At 36.4% G+C, this 25,295-nt stretch overlaps 1 protein-coding gene across 1 annotated transcript; it reads right to left on the bottom strand.

Moving 5' to 3' along the window:
• Positions 1–533: 533 nt before the first annotated feature.
• Positions 534–25,295, bottom strand: LOC104543444 (calcium-independent phospholipase A2-gamma-like; the record flags this gene model as incomplete). Its single annotated transcript, XM_010188058.1, is given in 5 exon segments — positions 534–1,139; positions 3,151–3,346; positions 17,805–17,999; positions 20,162–20,239; positions 25,120–25,295. Coding segments are annotated over 5 exon segments (920 nt in total), but the record flags the coding sequence as incomplete, so codon positions are not given.

Genomic DNA, 25,295 nt, shown 5'->3' with positions numbered 1-25,295 from the left:
GCTGTCACCACCCCCCCCCCCCCCCCCCCCCCCGGCCTCGACTAGACAGCTGAATTTTGGCATCCAAACCCAAGGCTTTCATAGCAAGTTTCTAGTTCATTTAACAAGCAAACTATTTCAAGTTTTTCCTTTCTTTATCATTAGAGAGTAGTAGCTGCTCAAGTGAAGTTTTGCGGCTTGGGATTATTTTTGAATAAGGAAAGAACCAATCTGAAGTTATCCCAATAAAACCAATAAACAGCAAGGGCTAAAAATACCAGTTCATTCTGATAATTTAATATGCCATTTATAGTCATCCAAACATCTTTCTCAATACTTTTATGTACAAAAACCACTGAAAATTAAAAAAGAATTTAAATGTTACCTTTCAAATGTAAAAGTGCAATTAACACAGGCAACATTTTTGTAAGAACACCGTATTTCTATTAAATTCACTGGCTGTGTAAGAGCCTAACAGGTACACTGCATACACTAGAGTGAATGAGGATTTTTTTTGGTTTTGTTGTTAATTTTGAGTAATTTTAAGCCTGGTGGTTGATAAATAAGGTTTTACTGCCACCATAATTATGGTACATACATCCATAAAATGCATACCACAATTGTTTTCATAATTTTCAATTTTACCAACTTTAACAAACTGAAGTAGAGCAACAGTAAGATCCATAAAGTTCAAAAAAATAATTAACACCATAAAACCTTGTATCAAGTAAGTGTACACAAAACAGCCGGCCTGCATTGCTTTCTCCAGAATTCTGATAGCTTTCCAAAGATGTCATTTACCCCCAATAAACATTAGACCTTTACAGTACTGAACAGATTTTCTGGAACAAGATTTACATTTATGATCTTTCATACATCACATATTCACAACTTGGAAATAAATGGAAGGCCTTCATACATGTCAGCCTTCAATCTTAGCCAGTTCTGAAGTCTCTGCAAAGTTGTTTTTTCCTGTGTTAATATTTTTGCAGCTTTTCTGAGCTTTTCTTCGTTTCGTTCTAAATAACGAATTCCATCTGTCTGCAGCTGATTGAGTTTCTCTTTACGACTTTCATCCAGAGGTATGTCTTCATTCATAAGAGGGTTAAATCTGAAGTAAGTATCTGGAGGTAACAGTGCATCCAGCATGGTGTGAACTTCTGTACAGAAAATAAAGTAAGCAGTTACATTTACAACAGACATACAAATGGTCCTGCGGTCTTTAAACAACAAGTGCTCTGGAGTGACACAGCAAGTGTAAATATGGGCTGCTTTGCTGAGTAAATGTTTTTCCACCACTGCCTGATCAAAAACCCTTTCTCATTAGAAGGTTTGCTAATGACCCTGTAGCTTGGTTTATCTTAGCATCTTTTATTCTAAGACAGCTTCACTGATACGACAATTAAGAAAGCTTTGCAGCTAACCAGATTTTTAATTAGATGTACATGCTATTCCTATGTAAATGAGAGTGCATTCTGAAGAGCGGGAATGTAACTTGTGTTAGGACACCCATTATTTGTTACATTCAGTACTAATGGAAGTAGGCATTGTGAAACCAATAGCTACATATTCTTCTCTAGTGTCAAAGACATTAAAAACATGTAGTTTTAAAGCCTTCTTTCCAATTATTTTTTATATATATTACTACCAATTTTGGGCTTGACTTTAAACTTCATTTAATTTAAAATGTTCCTGTTAAATTATAACAGTTCAGTTAACTAATACAATAATAAACTGGCTATGTAATGCATTTTTAAGTTCATATCTTCCTTTTTTTCCTCTGTTTTCGGTCTCCTTTTAGATGTCTTTTCTATTTATTGGTTCCCTTAAAATTCCATTTCCACTACTACTTTCATCTTTCATTCTCTTATTTCCATAATCTTCGCATTCTTACCATGCTTCCCCATTCTTTTACTATTATATAAAAATTTTAAAGTGAAACAACCATCAAGGGTGAGAGTACAGCAGAAGATTCTTGTTAACCTGTAGTCTTCTCTGCTTGGTCCCTTCTGCAAATTACTCAGCTGTGTCTCTGTCCTTGTCTCACCACATCCAGTCTTTCTTGCCCTATTTAATCCTGTCGTCTTTTTCCTCCATAATATAACTTCCCATTTGCTCAAATCTACTCTCCCCTCTGTCCATTTCTTCTCCTTTGGTCTCCACAATAAACTTTCCTTTCCTCCTTTCCCCCAGTCATATTTTTTCCCCATTTTTCTGCTGCAATGAACAATTTCTTCCCTTGATAGAAAGTGGACAGCACATCTCTCCTTCCCACAACTCCCATTACCTTCCCATGACTGGGCAAAAAGCAAATGCAGTCCAAAATCTAGCTTTTTGTTACTAATGACTAGTTGACAGAGATCATGCAGCAAGAGATCTAGACTGTAAAAATATTTCTTGATCCATAGCTTTTTACAGTATCAGTTCCCTTTGTAAGAGGAAAAACAAAAAGCATCTGCACAACAATATTTCCTCAGCTTATAAAAACAAAACAGATGTAAACTGCTAGTGATAGAGTTCCAGTGTACTGCCATCCTAGGAAAGGAGTTTAGTTTGGAAAACACAGGCCTGGCTTCTCCTGACAGCAATGGTAGTCATGGTCACTGGCAGATACAGTCTAGTCCTTAGGAAAGCACATGCTAAAAACATATAGAAAAGATGTGAACTAAAATACTTTTTCTAAAGCTGTTGAAAACCAATTAATGTTCTATAAGAAAATACGATTTTTCTATTGAAATCAATTCCTGTGCTTTATTCTGAAGCACAAGTAAAACCACATCACTTTCCATAAAACCTGTTGGATTATCACTATCATTCTGATCTTAAGGTGTCTTTTTATCTCTAGTATACCTATGTCATCAACCTTATATTAACAGTTGAGACCTCATAAACTAAAAGAGCTTTGCAACAACATACTGAAGATGAAGATTCACAGATATAAGGCTACGCAATGCATTCATATTATCGACTCCAGAAAACCTGTAATACACATACTAAAACACCAACTATACAGAATGAGTTATGGAGAAACGTGCTTCAAGTAGTTTCAATGGGGTGGGCAGAGAAGGGGAAAGACAGAAAGTTGCAGATTGCTCTCTAAATTGGAACTATAATTCTAAGAAACAAAAAAATGAAAACAGTCACAGTACAAATGTATCTTAAGACACCAACCTTCTGTATCAGTTGCACTGCTGATAACATTTGTGAGTTTGGCTTTCAGACTGGTGTATGTGACGTTTGTCTTTCCCTCGCTTTCGTATCGGCCTGTGCCCAGTGAGATCAGACACTGCAATGGGACATCTGGCCAAAGACACTTGCACTCGTGGACTGCCAGTGCAGACGGATTATTTAGAAGCAGACCTCCATCCTGTAAATTAAAAATAAATACAAATGATAGTACTATATTTAACATATGGTCATTAAAGAAATTGAAGTATAAAAGTAAACTAGCATAACATTAATATACAAAAATAAATCAAACAAGCATTAATTTCCCTCTCTTGTGCAACCGTTCTGTCTGTGCTCTGCAGCAGCTGCCTAGCAAGGCTTCCTGGGCTTGTGGACACCGTCAGAGCAGCTCCTGGGTCTGTGGTCACTTCTGCTGTGCAAGTATTGCATAGAAGAGATAGGCTGAAACAGCAGCATTCAGAGATATCTGAAGAAGTTATGGCTTCATCTTCTGAAGACCTCTTAGGTAAGACAGATACGCACACTGACAGCTTTTTAAACAATTAAAAAAGCATGCATCCTAAAATGTTTATTACTGCGTTACAAGGTGTTACAAGGATATATTCTGTAACAAAATCTACATCAGTACCTGCAGTTCTAAAAGAAAAATATACAATAATAAAAACGTAAAAATCACAAGAGCTAAGCTTGGCCAAAGCTATTTTATAAGCACAGTCATTACATAGAATGCTATAGCCTGGACTTAAGACTTGGAAAATGACAATCATTTAGGTTGGAAGGGACCTACTGAGCTTTCCTAGTCCACCACCACTGCTCAAGCAGGGTCACCTAGTACACACATTGCCTGGGGCCATGTCCAGTTGGGCTTTAGAGTATCTTCACAAATGGAGACTCCAAAACCTCTCTGAGCAACCTGTTCCAATGTTTGACCATCCTCATAGTAAAAAATTTCCTTGTGTTCAGCTGGAATTTCACATGTTTTAATTTGTGCCATTGTCTTTTTTCCTGCCAGTGGGCACAGCTGAGAAGAGCACTGCTCCCTCATCATCACTTCCTCCCATCCTTTATTCATACATTCCTGGGCCTTCTCTTCTCTAGGCTGAACAGTCCCAGCTCTCTGTTTCTCCTCAGATTGAGAGATGCTCCAGTCCCTTAATCATCTCTGTGAGCCTACACTGAACTCGTGCCAGTATGCTCATGTCTCTCTTGTAGTAGGGAACTGGGCACTACTCCAGATGCAGCCTCAGCAGTGCCGAGAGGAAGGATCACCTCACTTGACCTGCTGGCAACTGTTCTTAATGCAGCCCAGGATGCTGTTGGCCTTTTTTGCCACAAGGGTGCATTGCTGTCTCATGTTCAGCTTCTTGTCCACCAGGACCCCAAGGTGCTTCTCTGCCAAGCTGCTTTACAACCAGTCAGTTCCCAGTGTGGGTTAGTGCATGGGGTTATTCCTTCTCAGATGCAGGACTCTGCCTTTCCCCTTGTTGAACTTCATGAGAATTCTCCAGCCTGTTGAGGTCCCTCTGACTGGTGGCCCAACCATCTGGTGTACCAGCCATTCCTCCCAGGTTTGCACCATCTGCAAACTTCCTGCAGGTGCACTCTGTCCCATTATCCAGGTGATTAATGAAGACATTAAATAATATTGGTCCCAGTATTCACCACTGCGTACACCTTTAGTAACTTACTTCCAGCTGGACTTTGTGACACTGATCCCAGCCCTCTGGGCCTGGCCATTCAGCTAATTTGCAATCCACCTCACTGTTTACTTATCTAACCCATACTTCATCAGCTTGTCTAAGATGTTATGGGAGACAGGTGTCAAAGGCTTTAGTAAAGTTGAGGTAAACAACATCCACTGCTTTCCACTTGTCCACCAAGCTAGTCACCTCATTGCAGAAGGCTGCCAGGTTGGTCAGTCATGAGTTCCCCTTTGTAAATCCATGCTGACTACTCATGACCACCTTCTTGTCCTTCATGACTTTGGACATCCTTTCCAGGAGAATTTCCTCCATCATCCCCTGAAGAATTGGGCTGAGGCCAAATAGCCTGTAGTTTCTCAGAACTTTATTCTTGCCCTTCCTGAAGATGGGAATGGTATTTGTTTTCCCAACCTCTTCTAATCACCACGGTCATTTAAAGATCATGAAGTCATCTCACAATGGCATCAGCCAGCCCTATCAGCACTCCTGGGTGCAACACACCAAACCCTATGAATTTATTTATGTCCATTTAGTTTAACTGCTCCCTAGCCTGGTTCTTCTTCACCAAACTTAAGTCCTCCTTGCACCAGACTTTCTATCTACTTTCAGAGGCCTGGGATTACTCAAAGTCACTTTTACTGCTAAAGGCAACATTAAGCATCTTTGCCTTTTCCATGTCATTTGTCACCAGCTCCCCTGCCCCATTAAGTAGCAGGCCCATATTTTCCCTAGTCTTGCTTTTGCTGTTTATGTACTTGTAGAATCCTTTGTTGTTGTCCTTCACATCCCTCTCCAGATTCAACTCCAGAACGGATTTTGCTTTCCTAACTCCATCTCTGCAAGAGTGGACAGGAGCTTTAAACTCCTCCTGGGTCACCTACCCCTGCTTCCACCTTTTGTATTCTTTTACATTTCCTTTTTATGTCTGAGTTCATTTAGGACCTCCTTGTTCATCCATGCCTGTCATCTTTCCTTGATTTCCTACTTGTTGGGAAGGAAGTGATCACTGAGTATAAGCCAGCTCTCTGGGACCACTCCTCCCCAAGGCTCATCGCATTCTTCCAAGCAGAGCTCTGAAGAGGATGAAGTCTGCTCTCCTGAAATGTAGGGCTGCAGTCCTGCTTTTTTCCTTGCTCCCTTCCATTAGGATCTTCAACTCCATCATCTCATGGTCACTGTAGGTAACGCTTTCTTTAACTTTCATGTCCCTGACCAGTTCTTTATTCTTCATAAGCATCACATCCAGCAAACCACCTTTCCTTGTTGGCTCCTCCATCAACTATGCTAGGAAGTTATCATTAATGCACCTGAGAAACCTCTTAGATTGCTTGAACTCTTCTCTATTGTCCTTTCATCAGGTACCAGGATGATTGAAGCCTCCCTGAGGACCAGGCCCTGGGAATATGAGGCTTCTTTAAGTTGAAGATCAGAATTCAGCTCAAGACTAATAGGGACAAAGGCTACTCTTGTAAGTCTGGGAGTGAGGAGTGAGGACCTTTTGCTAGCAACATGTCAAAAGCGTAGGTGATTTGGCTGGGATCACATAGTTTAGGATTAATAGGAATTAGTATGACTGACAATAAGTCCAAGCAGCATTCAAAGAGATTTTAATCCAGCAAATCTCAAAAAGTATGTTTAGCTCTTCCTGGAAGTAAAATGATCTTCACTTCAACTAAGAAATAGATTATTTTGGACTTTGAATTCAAAGGACTTTCTATATTGGAAATACCTTAAAAAAACAATTATAAAGGCAAAATTTAAGCTAAAAATATTATCAATAATAGATACGAAGATCTTTATAGCCACTCAAATTCTATGCAAAGTAAAGAAACAGAATGTTGGCTACAATAAGCATTATGCAAAAGCTCCCTACATCCTAAAGGTCCCTGAACATCTTGTATCCCATACATGACCATCACATTCCAAGAACAGAAACAAAAAAGCAACTCAAAAATAGCTGGGAATAAAAAAAGTTTTGGAGTTAATAAACATTTTACAGAAACTCCTTTTAACTACAGCTGTGCTAGATAAATAAGTAAAAACAGGATTACTGGGGTTTTTTATTTTTTAAATTAAGCTTTCATTTCAACCTACAAAAAGCTCTTTGAACTCCTTCTGGATACTGTCTGCTTTGCTCAAAACACTGCTAAAATGAATGGTCTCTTCAGTGCTTATTATCCTTTGCTTATGTTTGAATTAACTTCTACACAGAAAACTAAATACAAGGATGTTATTGTCCTTTATATAATTCCCCATGAATCTTAATCTAAAATCTTAATAGTTATCTTTGTGGTGCTTATTTTTTTCTCTAAATCCTAGATTAAAAACATGCTTACCAAATAATTTCCACTGATCTTGTCAATATAATTTAATTAAACATGATTGCTTCACCACAGGAAAATTAGTGTCATCAAAAGTTGGGGGGTATATAATACTAGAATGCTACAATGTTTTTGCAATATTGACAAATAAAAGACCCAAGTAAGGTAAAGTAGACATACCTACACATACCAAATGTGTATTGTGATGATCCACAATGAACCAACAGCTTTGTGCAATGATTTCCGTATTTAAACATTCTCCAATTTAGGTTTATTGAAACGACAGTAAATATCCATTTCTTACAATTTTCAATTTAGGCACCTTTAACATAGCTTCCAGTATTTATATAGATACATGTCATCTTTGGAAAGTTAGAAGTAGGACTCAATAAGGAAGGCAGTAATTTTTTTTCTTCCCCTCCAAACAGCTTATGGTTGATGACGACCACATCCCAATCAATACTGTGCTTCAAATCAGCTTACTCTCTTAAACAGAGATTTTATTATATTGCTCTTTTGCTTACAGTGGTCAACTAACTGAAGCAATAAATAATGTTACTACTTAAATCTGACTGTTAAGGAGTCAATGAAGGAAACATTGCAGTAATTTAATTATGCAGCTCCAGAAACCTTAGGGCTAATTACATCAAAGGCTGAAATTCTTGTGGAAAAATTATTGCAAGTTTTAAAATTAGTTGCAATAATGATTTCAGATGTATGTGAATTCTAAGAAAAACAAAGAATTTTCCAGTTCTAAGATTAAAAGACAGAAACTAATCTTTCTGACTAAATAATTCCTCTCTCTTCATAAAACTGGACAAAAAGCTCTTCCCAAGAAATATATTAAACTATCAGTACAGAAATATGAAAGCTGTATCTAAATTTTTTTAAAAGTAGTTTTAAGACATGATGACAGATCTTTCTTCACGCTTGTCCTGGAGACACTGGAAAACAATTCCAGGTGACTGACACTGCAGTTTTGTACATGAGACATACTGAGATCAAAAGAATCTTCTCTGATCCTTGCTCTGAATTCCTCTGTGTTTTATCTGTCACTTTGTTTTGGACAACTGCAAAATTTGTTATCTTAATTTTTTCTTTCTGGTTCTGTTGAAGTTATTCTCTATTTGAATAATAATATTACAGTAACTAAATCTAAACTCATACCTTGGAATCTGTAACTGAAAGGGTAACTTACAGGAACTCTTCAGATGACTGAACTGCTGATAAACACAAATACGTGCAATTGTCCTGAGTTCTGACTGGGGACTCGGTGTTAGGCAAACAGTCAGAACTGACCCCTCACTCCAGCTGTTCCCCAGGCACACATTGCCTGGCCTTCCCCACATTTCACCAGCTCTTAGCAAGTTCTCAAAGTAACTGTAAACTCTCTTTTCCACTTCCCAAACATACATGAGTCATCTCTTCCCTTTTGTGTTCTTTTGTGCTGCTACGGTCAGTGCACCAGCAAGTACTACACGTTTCCTCATATCCTGAGCTTTGCAAAACCACTCCATGCTCCAAATCAACTTAATGTGCTGGCAGTTCACTAAACACAAAGTGCCAGAATAGGAATGTTAATGCAAGTAAGGGCTGAAAAGGGGTTTCTAACTTTCCTACTGTCATCATGCAGGTAAACAGCAGAGAAGGCACCTTTTCTTTTTAACATCACTAATAAGAATAATGGAAGTAACTGAATATATTAATCTTAAAGCAGAGCTTGATATATATAAACCCATGCTTGTTAGAAATGGTAAAGCAGTGAACTCAGGGACTGGTACGTTACTTTCAGTGTTTTGCCAAAGTATTTTGACGTGGTAAACATTCAATTGTTGTTCTGTTTAACATTTTGTGAACTAATTCCCAAGTGATCTAAAAGAAATGTTTTTTTCATATAGGTTTTTCAAAAAAATCCTTAATGCAACTGTAACCATAATTTTAGCGCCTACTGTTGGTTAGCCAAAAATCTAAAGCTGTAGCTAATATTTTCTCTAAGTAGTCTGATACTTGCAAAGTAGTCAGGGAAAGCTCCCTCATGATTTGACTACCAGATCATAAATCATTTAAAATGCACCTTCAGTAGGGCATATGCTCCAATGAAAACTCTCTGGTGAAAACACCCTTCCCAGTTCTAGGGATAAAGAGAGGCCTGGTTAAACATCATCAAAGAGAGGGGAGTAAACTCTACAGTCAAAAGGAAAACACATTGGGAAGCTTCAATGAAAACAAATGCTCCAGACAACTTGGGGGGCTGGTAGTACAGAACTTTCTGAAAATCTTGCCTGATTCAAATAATTATGGTGAATGTGCATGAAGTCACCTCTCATATATTGAGGTTGAAACTGTAGAATCAATTATTTAAAATTAAGATGTTGAAAAAAAATCAGTTTGAACCGTACTTTACCATGGGCAGTTGTTTCTACAAGTTCGGAATACTCTGTACATTTGTAGGATATCATTGCATTTCCTAATTTTGTCAGACACAAGTTGCGCCCTGTAATTGTCCTCTGTTACTTCCTGTGTGCTGCACAGTTCCACTTAAATGATGCTAAGCTTTGTGAAGAAAATAATCTAGCACTGGGTGAAGGATATATAAATTAAGAAAGGCAAGCCTGATATTTGGAAGCTGAGTTTGTTGGCTCCATAGTAACCATTTCACCTCACTGCCTATGCAGACATGCTTTGCATTTTAGTTCACTTTTACAGACTTGCTCTGTTGTTTACTTTCATTGTCGTTGTGAAAAAGCAGAGACAGAATCAGTACAAAGCCATCGCAGCTAGGACAAGCAGGCTCAGATTCTCAATAGAATTTGAAAAATACTTTTCAGTAGCCCATGTTTAAAGTCAACATAAAGATAATAAATACGCAGATTAAGGATAGGGCTTATTGCTTCAAATGAGGAGTTTGAAGAGTTGCTGCACTATTACAAGGGGCTACTTAGAAAAATAAAGCTAACTACTAAATGCATTTTCACTAGTTTCAGTAAGTAAAACGGGTGTGCCTTGGCGAATCATTCTGTAAAATCAGCTCAAACATCACTGAGCTACCAAATTAGTGGTTTTAATATATGTTTTGTTAAAAAGGAATCTATACATTCAGATTTAACTGTGCAATAAAGTAGTCCCTGTGGTGTTCAGCACTAATTTATCAATAGAAAGGTTACATGATTAACCTGTTTTGTTCAATGTAGATAAAAATGTTTGAAATATCATGCTAACTATGGCTCTCCTCTTGTCAGTCAGTCTGGTCACAGCACTAGTGAGGATGAAGTGCTTTATGTCCCTGCACAAACTATTTTCACCCCATAAAATATATAATGTCTTATAAACATGAAACAGCACAGAAGTATAATTGTTTCCTCTATATTTTGATGACAGCAATGGACAGTGGTGCTAAGATTTCTGACAAATCTCTAAAATGTGCAGTGCACTAATCAGTTTGTTTTAGCTTCAGTCTAATGGTGGGTCTGATCCACTTCTCTGCATGAGAGATGAGTAACGAAAGATTATTTTTTTTTAAAATGAGAGAATTTTCTATAAAGAATGCGATGGCTTACAGTTATCTCTTTATACAAATATTTAATGCAATTTATTTAGAAAGATTCACCCTTGCTTCATAATCATGCTAATAGGGATGCTATTGGGTCAACTACATACAATTTATAATGGATTCTGCACTATACTGATTCCCAACAGAGGCCTTCATTAGTGACAGATATTAATGCAATCCTACTGTACACCAGATTTCTAACAATTTCAGAATGAGCTGATTCTGTTACTTAAGGAGAGGCAGAGATGCTCCTTTAAAATCCTCAAAGAAATGTCTTCTGCTTATTAATTACTTTGTAAGGCTCTCTCAAAACTACAATTTCCCTTCAGACACTAGAAAAGCAAACACTGTAGAAGGTACATGACACAGTTAAGACACCGTCCAGAATAGTGTTCCAGCCTGATCAAAGTAACTCCTCTGAATTTTGCTTCTAATTTAGAAATGCTAATTTTGAATCTGATACATCATTCAACTTTGCACAATATGTCTTGGGTCAAGCCAAAGCACGCTGAGTAGTCCAGTTTCAAGAAAGATGACTCAAACTGCAGCAGGTGCAATGAAGGACCTTTAGGATGATCAAGAGAACACAGAGCCTATTTTGCAAGATTGAGGCGGACTGGCATATTTAGACTAACAAAATAAAAAAAAGTGTATGAGTCCTTTCTATATACACATCAGTAGGATAAATGCTACAAGAAGAAAAGTTAATTAAACTGGAGAACATTACTGGCACGAGGACAATTTGTATCCATTAGCTATGAACAGACTTCAGAGTGAAAAATCAGGAATTTTCTAGCCACGAGAAAAATAAAGAAATATCTTCTTGAAATAACCTTCTACAAGGGTAGCAACACCAAGGACAGTTTCACATGTTTATGAACTACAGTCTATGATGCAGTTGGCAACCACGACAGAGGACTGAATTTGACCTGAGGGAAACTGTTTCGTTCTATACTCCCTTACCTTTTTACTTCATAAAGAAATGCCAGCTGAAATAATTATAAATTCTGTAGCCAACAATCTAAAATATATCTACTACTAAAAAGAGTAGTGTAAATATACTCCCAGTAAAAGAAACATCGCAAAGAAAAGAAGCTTTGAAGATATTGCCAACTGATTTAGGATTTGCAAAATTAAGACTATAAATTAATCCTTGAATTGGAAGAGAAGCTCAGTTCAGGAAATAGGGCTTAGACATTGTGCCCTATTCGACTAACGGGAATGCACTGGATTTTGAACTAACTGACTTTATGCACAATTTGCATACACAGTGAAAATTATTCCTATCACACTACTAAGACCTGTAACCACAACAAGACGAGGTCAGGTTAGGTCCTAAACTACAACAGAGAATGCAAATTAGAGGCTGGATGATAGCTGACAAAGTATGAAGTGATTGTTTGCATTAAGCACCAGACCACTACATACCATAAACGAGCTGTCCTTAAGGGAAAAGCTAATAGTATGTCAACAGTCCCACTACATTCTTAGGCTTTCGTTTGCAATGAATATCGCCAGGCCATTCCATAGGGAAATATGGCCACGTTCAAGTCACAATTAGTCAGATATACCACCAAGGAAAATAAAACTTACAGGCTATCAAGAATCAACAGTAAGCTGTTCTTTTTATCTAAGAAATGGTGGCCGGTAACATCAAAACATGAGAGCAGTAACCTAGACTGTCTGTGCAGAGGGTACCAATTTGACTCAGTTTCTAATTATTCGTTATACCAGATGCTTCTGATTTTACAAGATTTGTTTTATAACAAATATTAGCAAAAAAATAGTTAAATGTAACACAGCTTAGTTGGGAATGAGGTTTGGGTTTTTTTGTTTGTTTTAAAAGAAATACTCTGAAAATTACATTAGCAAAGCATCACCCTGAATCATTGGAGATAAAAATGAAAACGCATCCAAGTTAAGTGTCTAAACAAAACATACTCTCAATTTCATTTCACTAAACAAATCTTCCAGTAACATCTCAGTTAGGAAGTGCCGCCAGGGAATCCTGCAAGCAGTCTGCTCTGTATAATACCATTGGTGCAGTAACCACAGCAATTTCACAAAGGCTGGTAAACCGCATCATACACATCCACCTTAAGACCTGGTAACCAAACCTCTTGAACCCATAAGAGAAAAGGAAATGAACACATCCATGTAGTTAACACATTCCAGTAAATTTCCTCTTCTTAAACAGCAGGCAACATTGCCTTCAAGGCTGTAGGAAAATGTGTATGGTAACAAGGAGACAGAGAAACAAAGAAATATTTGTTTCTATCATTGTGAGAACAAGATACACCTACTAAAGTGCAGTCTGCATAAGCTCTGGTGCATACTGATCACCATGGCGTATCCTAAGAATGAGAAGAACTTCAATGTGACCTATATTCTATGTCTTCTTAGAGCCTGGGAAGCATCCTTGAATCTAATTTTAAAAGCTACCGTGTAAAACCAATTAGGGTAGGATCCACTAAGCGAATCACTTTTGAAGGCCTCTCCTGTAACAAGCTACAAAGATTAAATGGCTTCACAGGTTTACTGCCTAACCACAGAAAGGGAAAAGCTTGAAAATACAAAAGAGCTGTGCATTATCTTATTTTAATGAAGATGAGACTTGAAATTTTAGTTACATCATATTATTGTACTATACGTATTTCACATTTCTAGGTTGTGCTCTCACCGCACATCCTATTACACCCGCATTATTAAAACTCCGCTAACAGAGTAGCTGCCAATTTAACTGTGTTAGTATCTGATCTTGCTCAAAGAAAATACAATTATTTGAACACTACTATAAGTCACCACCGGCATTTTAATAAATGGAACTGTATTGCAGCAATGAAATAATAGGAAGCAAATCAAGAAAAAGTTGATCAAGTCCTTTGAATTAAATTGATCATATTTTATTTTGAGAAAAATCTGTGACTTAAACTCACCACCACCACACACACAAAAGCCCTGCTGCCCTTCTAATTAATCCTGTGGGACAAGTTTAGTTTTTGCTGTAAAACCTGGTAAATGAAGTGTGTATAATTTTCTTAAATCTTATATTGCTCTTTTAATTGGCAATTTCCTCAGCCTACTGTACTGTGTACTGAAGTGACATTATTGAGTACCCCAAATGCTTTTCACACTACAGGGGAAAGAATAAAAGAAAAAGAAAAAAAAAGAGGTTAAGTATGTATGTAAGAACAATCCCCCTTCATGGGAAGGAGGAAAAAAACTCACTGGTTGTAACAGGACTGCAGAGAGGTTAAGAGACCCTCAGTGCTTCATAAATCAACTTTAATATTTAAAAAAGCTGACATATGTGGCAATACAGCTTCTATATTGTAACATCATGACTTGGTCTCTCTTGACTTGCACAGTTCCTGCAGAAGCATGTTACAGGGATTAAATCCCTTTGAATGTTAATGTGTTCCTCTTTTGAACCACAAAGAATATTAATCCCTCTCCCCCCATCTTCCAACAGCTGCACTGTTTCTTCCTACTTGGCAGAGTGGAACCAGATAGCATGGCATGATTGACCTGAATGTAAATATTGCTGTTCGGTTTTGAACTGCTTACATTCTGCAAAAATTTAACAAAACTGGCATCAGCTGACCTGCAGCACAAATCAGAATAAATGTTCAGGCACCCAGAAATCTCTTTCTAAACAATTGCATCAGAAGAATTGCAAAAATAACTCATTACTCTATTAATAAATTAAGACACTTTACAATCCCCTCGAACATTTACAGTGACAAGCACAGGAAGTCACACTGGAATGTTCCCAGAGAAAGAGCACGCAGTTGTGAACACAAATACACATGCATATATAAATATATGTATTATAGAAAAGTGAGAGTTAAAGTGACCAGCTACAGTGGACTTCAGCAGTGATTCCAGCATATAGGTCTAGAGTAATACATGAAACCTTTACGAATTAATCTCAACCTTGCACATAACTCTTATTCAACTACTTCACACAGTTTACAAAAGGACTCCAATTTCAACAAAAGCTAGATAACATAAAACAAGAATATGCAGGTTGACCATAAAAAAATATCTGCTAAATTTTCATTATCAAAGTAAGTATTTTCACACATTTGAAGAGTCATAAGTGCTTTTCATTCATATTTAAATGTACAACTGACTGATAAGCGAATACGAAACCTGGTCTCCATATATAATCCTTTAGGGTCCCAAACTTCAAAGCCAGGAAAGAAATCCCATTATATTTAATATTCTGAATTTCCACAGACATTTTACAATAATTTTCACATTTTGGCCATCTCTATTCTTAGAATTATCTAGAAATATCAACACTGCAGAAGCAGATTATATGTAAATTATGGTTTATGTTCAGAAAAGAGATTAGGTTGATTAATTAATGGAAGTTTCCAATCCATTAAAAGAAGAAAAAATCCTCAAAAGAGCATCATCCTTCTGCATTGTACTGCATACACAATACTGAAGCCTTTGGCATCAATTATTATTTACAAGTAATGCACACTGTGCTCATGTACTTTACAGAAATCATAGTACTATTAAGAAGGTCTAACAACATTATGCTTCATTTATTTCTGCAGTTCAAAAGCAGCCCAAGCTGTTACATAGTGTATAAGCTTAAAGTAGAGTAAGACAGAAAAGAGCAAGTATTTCCATACAAACTACAAATGCAATCACTATCGTACATGGCCTGGTCAGTGAACTTAAAATGACAACTGCAGTGCACTTTCAGAGTAAAGGCACTTAAAAATCTACTATCTCATATTTTTTATGTGAGCTATAACTAAGGACTCAGTTATTAACATACTTTAAAAATAATCACAAAGCTATTTTAAACAGAATATAACTGCATTTAGGATTCTACTTTTTAAATCATATTTATGCATATGTATTTTTTTCAGTTCAACTTTAGAGATAAAACTCTTGATTACCTTGCATTTTCCACTGAGGTACCATTACACTCATGAACATAAAGGAAACAGTCTGCTACATCCATGGAGGCTCTTACTCCAGGGTTAAAACAAGGTAATTTAGGGTAGCTTGAGTGTGCAGTGGTGGATTTATAATTGGAAACAAATCTGCATGAAGAGAGTTATGGGGCATTTGCCATGTAGCACCTTGCTAGTCAGCTGTCCACAAAAATACCCAAGAGCATCCCACAGAAAGTAGGTAATTATGGAAATAGAGATGTGGTAAGAAAAGTGTAATCTTGGGAAAGAAAAGCATGAGAGATGACAACCTTTGGATTCTAAAAGAATTCAAAAGTGTTTAACTATCATGCCTGGGTAAAAGAGGAATTTTCAGATTACATGAAGGTTTAAGTCAGAAAATTTAGCGTCTAGCTCTACTACAAGGAACAGTTCTAGTACTGATGACATTTTTTGTCCTTTATGGCTAACAAAGATAAACCACATCCTAAGCCCTTGCTTTCTAGTAATTAAAATACATCAAATAGAAAAGAATGGAGAGTTTGTGAAGCAGTGTTTGTAAGATCATATGGAAAGGCTTTGTCCAAAAAGTCTGGAGTAAGGAAAAATTAACTTGTCTTCATTCTAGCTGTGTGTCTGAGAATACTGCATCTGATCTCTAACACTAATCACACATTCTCTAGTCTGGTAAATTGAACTTAAAAGTAAATAGAGATGAAATTAATATCCACCTTACTGCATTTCACGCAAGCCTGGCAATTCAGAAACAAGGAAACAATTGCCTAAGCACTACGTAGAAGTTTAAAACATGTTTTTTATTTAGCTATTCTTCACACAGAAGCACAGACAGACTTTGATGTACTCTCAATTCAAGGAAAGAGGGGGTGGAAAGGTGAGAAGAGGAAGAAGAGTGCTGCACATAGCTTAACGCTGACCCATTCAAGCAGTTAAGGAGCAGCTTGGAACAGCTCCAAAGGCTAAAGCAGCTCCCTTTCCAGCTTTGCTTGGCCAGATGGAAGATGACCGTGTTTCAGGATTTCAAGCAGTGCTTATAGGCTTGGAATATCTGATGTGTTACTCCATTTGTAGCTTCAAAAACCCCAAAACCTAAGATTATACAGCTTTTTAATGGGTACCATGAGAAACTCTGTGTGAGATCCAGGTACATCTTATTACTTAAAAGATGCTATTCTTGTTTTCTAGTAGTTAAGACTAATGCCATCACATGAATTAATGTGATGGAAATGTAACAGATGCTTTCTTTAAATTTAAGTGACAGAATCCTGGGCTGTCTTTGAATGTCTCAGATTCAGTCACCCTTTGTAGTCCTTTCTGCCACGGAACCGCAACAAATATTTTAAAAAAACAAATGCTAATAGTTTTAAATTAGTATGTCCTGTAAAAAGGGTGCTTTTGAAACTTGGAGAACTGCAGATCAAAAAAGGGGCACTGAGGACATGAATACAACAGTTACAGAACTACTAAAGAAATTAATTTGCCTTGCTCTTTACTAACCAGGGTCACCAACAGAAGCTATAATACAATAAAAAAAGCGCACACTGTTGATAGGAGACATTGCTTTATTCTCACAGGAATTTCTCTTGCAGTTGTCCTCTGAGTTTAATCTTACTGCCGTGGCATCTCTTATTCTTTTTACTAGCTTAGAACCAGGGTAGAGCTTAATAGCTATCAATGGCAAGAATTAAAAGTAGACTGTAAACTGAAATGATGTGCCAATAAAAGGAAAACTGAAATGCCTGACTTGATTTTTTTCACACTTCACAGTAAGTTAGGTTTTAAGTCATACCATCTGCTCAGTGAAATAATGCTCAATGAAATACCAATTGTAAGCAGGAAGTCAGAAGCAATTTTCAACTCATATAAGGTTTCCTTCCAGACAGAGAAGAAAGGAACAGCAGAAGAGCTTAAGTTTGCATTGAGAAGACTAAGACTTTTAAGCCTATACCCTTTCTAGTTCTGTAAGCGTTATACAAGATAAAAATTTCCTTTCTTACCACTACCTGTCCTAGATTGTCTTTTTGCTACCAACTTATTTGCTTAGTCCTGATTCAGAAATTCAGACAACTTTTTTCTCAGGTATAATATTGAAAAATATTTACTAAAGGAGAAGATTTCAACTTACCTGGTGAAGATCGTTGCCAAGAACATATTCCTGAAAGTAGCCTGGTGCAGCAGATGATGCTCTGATGGCCTGCCACAGTTTATACTGACAGCCTCCAATATAATGAGACTTAACACCAGGAAAGTGGTTGTAGTTTCTAAAAACAAATGCTTTCAGTGGTGTTCCTCTGTTTACAATGGTGCTTACTGCAGCTACCTAGTGAGTGAGGAAGAACAAAAATAGTTATACATGATAATAACAGTAGCAAATGAAAACTACCCACAATATGAAATTCAATTTATACATTAAACGTGTCTCTGGAATTCTACTCAATTACTTTTTTACTTTTTAAAATTACCTAAATTTTAAAAAGCAAAAGTAAAAAAAAAAAATTAAAAAAATCAAAACAAAACCCCCGAACTCCCTAAAGAAAATGCTGTTTTTAACCTGAAATTGTTTTCACTATCTATTCTCTTTCTACCAATATCTATCCATTGATATTTATATAAAAAGCTGGTGTTACCTATATGATTTTAAGATGTTTTGCTTTTATGAATAGTAGTTCATTCTGCAAAGCCTGTAACCAGCAATGCAACAATGCTATTAAACACAAATGTTAGAAACATCAACCAAATTCTTTCTCCAAGAAAATGACGACTTAATATTGCAACCTGAGTTAGAAGATTGAAGGAAGAATCTCTCCCAAAGGAAAAAACAAAAGATCAACTATAAATCTTCCAAGGGTTTTTATAAGGACACTGAAATGTTGTTAACATAAACTCACATACATAAATCTAAGTGAAAAGCCAAAATGGTATTTCTAGACAACAAAACATAAGACTGCAAAAGAAAAAATAAATCAAATCTCAGCCAATCACTCAAGGTGCGAGTATCTGTAGTTACGGGTGAGTGTTCCAATGTGCAAGACCTTTTAGTGACGATGCACCCAGCCTGGCAGGGCTTGTTCAGAGCAATTCTCTCCAGCAGACAAGTGGGCATTCCATTCCATTTTATTATTCTACAGAGTAGCATGTTTTTGTGAAACATTACTGAACGGCACTAGCAGCTGATGATGCTGCGATATCACTGTATTCATTTCCACACTTCAGCTACATAAGTTAAATAATTTAATTCACAGTAAGTCCACCCTTATACAGAAGGAAACAAGAGAAGCATAACTTCTACACGAGAACGCAGAAGCAAAACGCATGCATGACTTGTACTCCATCATTTGATGGAAGAAAAGCTTCCTGTTTTTGTCAAAAGGAAAGTTTGGTTTTAAGCACTACTAGAAGCAGTAAGAAAAAAAAAGTTGGAAAATTTAAAAGAAAATTAATCAAACCAATGCTTGAATTTACTTTTGGTAATACCCATATATGCTTCCACTTCATGATGTGGTCTAAGTTGTAAAGTGCCGAGCACCTTCTGGAAAAATCCATCTCACCATGAATTTAACAGCAGAGAGCACACAACTGTGTGTTTTATTTTGGTTTTGCTTTGCCTTGTAAAGAGTGCCACCACTGCCAGCACTACAAAGCTATTACTGGGAATAGCTAGTTTCAATTCTAATTATACTTACATTTTATTGCTGAAGAACATGGAAGGAAGCCAAAGATCCTAGTTCAAAGATAACTTTCAAGTCAATGTAGGATAGCTGCTCTCTCAGAAAGCAGCATACCAGTCTGGCCTTTTCATGTCCTTGTTTTAGACATAGACTAGGAACGCCATCAGTCAAGCACGTTTCTATGAATATCTTCCATTTAACAGTAAAGCATTGAATATAGTGCTATGACACCAAAACACCTGTTAATTACAGATTGTTCTGAAATACGTCCTATTATATTTCTCTTCTTTCTTCACACCCTATCCTTCACCAAAAATAAAATACCCATGCTTTCTCATCTTTCACTCTTGTGCTGCTGCTGTATATAACACCCCTCCAATTAATTGGTACCCTTTAGATCATACAGGAAGAGTAGAGATCTTGGGGTCTATCAATGTGACTGGAGAAAACCTGGTAATCCAGACAGAGTGAAGAGAAACCCTCTCACTACACAACAGAGATCACAGTTGACATGACAGGATCTCCAGATACTATAATTCTCTTACATGACAAAAAACAAGCTTTGCACAACCTCAAGAAGTTGTCCTAAGTAATTCTCTGCTTATAAGCCTTTTAACATCTCTGAAACATATCTAACTTAAAGTATTGATTAAAATAGGAGAAATTGCTGCAGAAATTTAAGAATCTAATGAATTTTTATCCTATGAAAGCATGGGTTATCCAATATCCTTGTAGCAATAGTACTCTTACTCAGAACTCCTAAAAGTACTTGTGGAATACACAATTAGCATTTACCTTAGAAAACTGTACTTACCTTTGGACAATTGGAATTCCTTGCAGTTTCAATCATAAGATTTGAGCCCATTTTTTTTTTTTCTACAAATTAAAAAAGCTCCATCAGTTTAGCAGGAACAAAAGACATTTTTGTCATTCTTATTTCCGAAAACTTTGCATTTAAAAGAAGCAATGCTTGGATTTAACTTTAATGATTAGATTTCTACAGTTGTCTTCAATGGACCAATATTTCAAACCTTCTAGGCTGTTGGAAATTAGTCTGAATTGTGACTGAAGTCTTGAATCAGTTACTCACTTCACCACATATTTAACCACAGATCAGCAGGATTACTTTGTGAGAGGAAAAATTAAGTACTTTGATGCATTTAAGAATAAAAAAATCAGCATCTTTATCAAGCAGTTTTACAGCAATAAAAATTACTTTCCTGAACTGTTATGAAAACAAAAGCTAAGAAAAGAAAGACACCATCCTACATGATTTAGAAGAGAGTTAAAGTATCTACACGTAATCTTCCACAGCAATAATTCATTATTAAATGCATTTTTCAGGTGTAATTTTTTCATGTGCATACATTTTCATAAATCTGACAGTGAAATCACACAAATAGTCAGCATTGTAATTTATCATCACAACAGCATTAGGGTCAGTATTCTAATTGCTAACTAGAAGGTAGCCCTCCTGCATAGTGCAGGAGACTGGAATATACCAGCATACTAGCCAATAATCTTGTATCAGCATCTAATTCAACTTCAACTTGCTTACAATAAAGGTATAAAATTCTGCAGAGTGGGTGCTCATCCATAACGATTCCAAACAGGCTTTCATTTAAATCAGCAAGTTTCCATCCTTCAATTGAACACAGCCCACACAAACACAGGCGATGCATCCCCCTTATCTTGCAAGGATGATTTTCAGTATTGCCCCACACTTTTAAGTAAGGTGATTCCATGTGGTGTTGTTAAGGGATGATCCATCTATAGCTTCCACTACTGTGACAGTAGGTAGTTGCACTTCCACTGTTAAAAACAACACCTTTATCAACCTACTTGGGTCAGAAGGCAAAAGAAGCTTTAAATGCTACAAAAGCAGTAATCCTCAATGGAGACAGCAAACTATATTTGAAGATAGGACAATTTACTGTTCCACTAGTGGATATCTGTGCTCAAAGGATGGCTGTGTATGTCTCCCTGAGAGGAAGAAAGGAGGACAGCTTCGAGTGCTATGATTGAAGACTGCTGCTGACACAATTCTTATGTCAATAGCACTGTTTTACTTTCTTTTTTCCATCAAATGCATTAATTCCAGTCTCATAACTGCCAACCAGAAGGGGAAGAGTGCTATCTACACTCACTAATAGATTACAGAAGGAGATGGAGGCACACAGAACCATGAGGTGGAATATTAAGAAATAAAAGATGAGATTGACAGAGGTGAGATTGAGACACATCTGCAGATTTGCATCACTTCCATTTACTTCTTCCTAAATATCTGTATAAGGTATTTTTCCCAGAACTCTGAATGCTAAGATTTAAAAACTACATCAGCAATATCCACTACTTAATTACAGGAACAGTCGAACTGAATAATTATTTTCTCACATCTTGTTTCTTATGAAGGCCAGGAAATGATGCTTCACAGTAGGTATAAGAAATCCCTTAAACTACAATGCAACTTTAGACATTAAAGTCTAAAGATAAAACTTTAATATCACCTCCAAAATTATCTTAGTTTTGTTGCTAGCATTAATACTGTAATTGTGTATTATATAAATGTCTTTGTCAAGCCTCACTGTTCAATTATTTTCTTTACAAAAGTCACAACACAACTAATTCCATTTATTCACAAACTGTGTTAAAAGAGAAAAGCTCCTAATTTTAGTTTTATTGAATAGTCCCCTTCTTCTTCAGGAAAAGATGAGAAGAGTAATTCAAGATATCTTAGTATCTCAAATTACTGCTTTAACTTGTTTCCTTTTTTTTTTTTTTAACAATAAAGCATCCTAATCCCTTTGTGAGAGTTGTCTTTAGGTCACTGGCTACTTTTTACCAATCTTGCAACAGAAGCATTCTCTAAAATGGGGTAACTAGTCCTGTAAATGGTATTTCAGATGAAACTGTATTATAGATTAATAAAAGAGCATTGTAATATTTTCTGTATTTTCAATCCCAACGATCACACAGTGAATAATTGTTTTACCACAAGCAGCATACAGATGTTTCACTGAATTGCCCATGACAACACCCAAATCACTTTCGATATTAAAGTTAAAATCCTGTAAGCATTCTACATTTTTCCTCATGAGTTATTACTTCAGGCAGAATTTAATTTGCCATCCTGTTTTTCTATTTATTTGCTTTGTGTCTGCAAGTGTCCTCTAGACATGACCTACCTAAACAAGTCTCCTTTACAAATACTGCTCTTTCATTGCTTCGAGTCAATAATATTGCAACACTTATTTCAATAATGCTATGAAGAACATATTGCCAAGCATATGTTTAAAGAAACATTCTAATGGGCTACAGCCAGAGTGCAATCAAATAGTCTGGAGAAAGGGTATTCGATTCAAAAGGCAAATTTGTAACTGTTACCCTCTTCTAACAACAACAATAACAGCAAGAGTACCAAGAAACTGTGACATCTTTACCAAACCCACAGGAGAGACTTTTATTGTGTGTTCCATAAAGATACAGAATATCTCACTGATAAAGCTGCAAAATCTGCTAAGTATGTCTGCAGTGACTAACTGGTACAGAATGTGTTGCCCATTTAGTCACTGGAGAGCAGACTCAATTTATACTTCAATTTGCATAATAGATACAAGTTTGAAGTATTATTACTTGTAATCCCAAACACATGCATTATCCATTTTCCTACCAACAGAGAACATGTAACTTTTACCATACCCCCTATACAGTGCTTGTTTGCTTCTCAAGATTACAAATTGCAAGTAAGGGACTTTAGTTAGCTTGTAAAAACCCCCAGCTGCTCACCAAACTTCTCCAGTAGTTTCTCAAGACAGTAGGAAAGAAGAAAATTGTGTATGTAAACAACAGGCAAAAGAAAATAGAAGAGTTGGAACCATAAGACAAGTACTTCGTACAAATGCAATTCAATATGGCATTACCTAGACTGATGTACACTAAGTATAATTTTCTTCACAAAGTTCTAATAGCAATGGGTTAACTAGTCCTCAAACTGCAATTCAAGGAACATATAAGAAGAGTTAAACATGTATGTACAACACAAAATCAATTTCCTACAGCACTCAGAATAAAAAGTTAGTTAATCAAAATTAGCTGTCATTTTCTGAAACAGAATTTATACGCCTCATGAATGCATGCAACATTAGCTTAATTATTTGCAGCAAGAATATTTTCTGACAGAAAACAATGCCATCAATATTGCGGTAGGGCTGTACTGCACAGCTGTATATTGTAAATGGATACTCTCTATTTCAAGCAAGGCTGACAAGCCTACTACCATTTAAACAAAACTCCACCAGCACAGATAAGGTTTTTAAATTTAAAACAAAACATGCAGCAGTTTCCCCATGCAATGACTGAAAGTTAGACCTGACCTTCCTATTGTCATAAAGAGATGCTATGCATGTGCATATATATATATATGTATGAGGCTTTCAATTCCCTTCTTACTGTAGGCTTCCACATCACAAAGAGGCCTGCAGGAATCCCTGTGGTTTCAATAAAATGCTACGTAGGCATAGCCTCTTTCAACACTGCAGAATTAGGTCTACAAAAAGTCATTTGTTTATCAGTAAATTTAATTTTTAATTTCATCTATGGATAATATAATAATTACTTGGCTTCTGTCCACTGCACAGGAGTATAATGCTTTACCTCCCTCACGTGTTACATGTAGCTGCAAAGAATAACAGCATTTTAATTAAAAGCATGTAAATTACTTTCCATAAGGTAATTTTGATTTTCACAAGACTTCCTGTAGTTGGGCAGGGAGGAAAAGAGGGAAGGCAGAGAAAATGTCAATTCTGAAAAAAGGAGGAATTCCACATATCTGAGAAGAAAAACTAATGATATTCATTTGATAAACACATTTATTCCTAAAAATATGCAAGAACACAGAGAAGTGCTTGGAAGCCTCTGTTTGCACTTCAGCAAAGAAGTAAAATGCTTAAAACTCAGGCAGCACACGTATTCCCACTATAATGTCTAGAAAAAGACTCTTTCAATACCGTAACACACATTAATCATGTTCCCAAAAGAACTTGTCATTACTTATCCAAAGAAGCTTTTTACCATTTCACATTTGCTCTCAGAGTAAGTTGTTTCAGTTCTTTCAGTAGAAGTACCAGCTTAGACTGTTTGGGAAACTACAACATCAGTTTGCTAAAAATTATAAACAATGGAACTACTAATACAGTTGCATAAAACTAAGTAATAAAACTTGTAATGAATATTAAAATTTATTCCAGCGAATTCTCCTGAATAGTCATTAATGCATTTGTATACACATGTATGAACAATTACCATTCCCTTGGCAACGTTGGCACAGATTTTTTTTTTTATTGCAATCCTTACTGCTCATTTCTGTTTTCAAAGAAAGGGGCAATGGGCAAAACCTCTCAGTATAGCAGCTAAGAATAAAAATCCCTACTACAGCACATTATTTCATTTCTTACCACATCTATAAGAAAAAAGGCACAGCAGGTGGCTAGTAAAATCTGCAGCAGATCTGTAATGAGTCAGATCAAGCAGAGCTGGTAAGCACACAGGAATATAATCAGAAATCAGTGCACTAAAGCTTACTTTACTCCCCAGAAATCATTACATTAAAGGCTTTCAATGTTTTGGTAAATATGAAAACAGCTATTTCAAAAGAATGAGAGTATATGCTAATCCTTTCTAGTTGTTTTAAGAATTTGCTTACCAGTGAAACAATAACAAAGCCAAAAGCTCTTAAACATTATAGTAATTAATTTTTACCTGATCATTTTTCACTTACTTGAGCATTTTTTCCCAGATATCACTGTCATAAAAGGCATGGTTCCAACCCATTTTGACTGTTCCAACAATGACATTCTGCTTAAAAACATCTGATCCTAACTTGCGATACAATTCTTCACAATCGTCCAGAGGGATATGGAACAACCCCAACATAAAAGCTAATATAGCTC

This window comes from Mesitornis unicolor, unplaced genomic scaffold, assembly GCF_000695765.1.
Source record: "Mesitornis unicolor isolate BGI_N332 unplaced genomic scaffold, ASM69576v1 scaffold48507, whole genome shotgun sequence".
Classification (NCBI taxonomy): Eukaryota; Metazoa; Chordata; class Aves; order Mesitornithiformes; family Mesitornithidae; genus Mesitornis; species Mesitornis unicolor.
The sequence above is the reverse complement of the archived record's forward strand: the minus strand, read 5'-3'. Positions and strand labels throughout refer to the sequence as shown.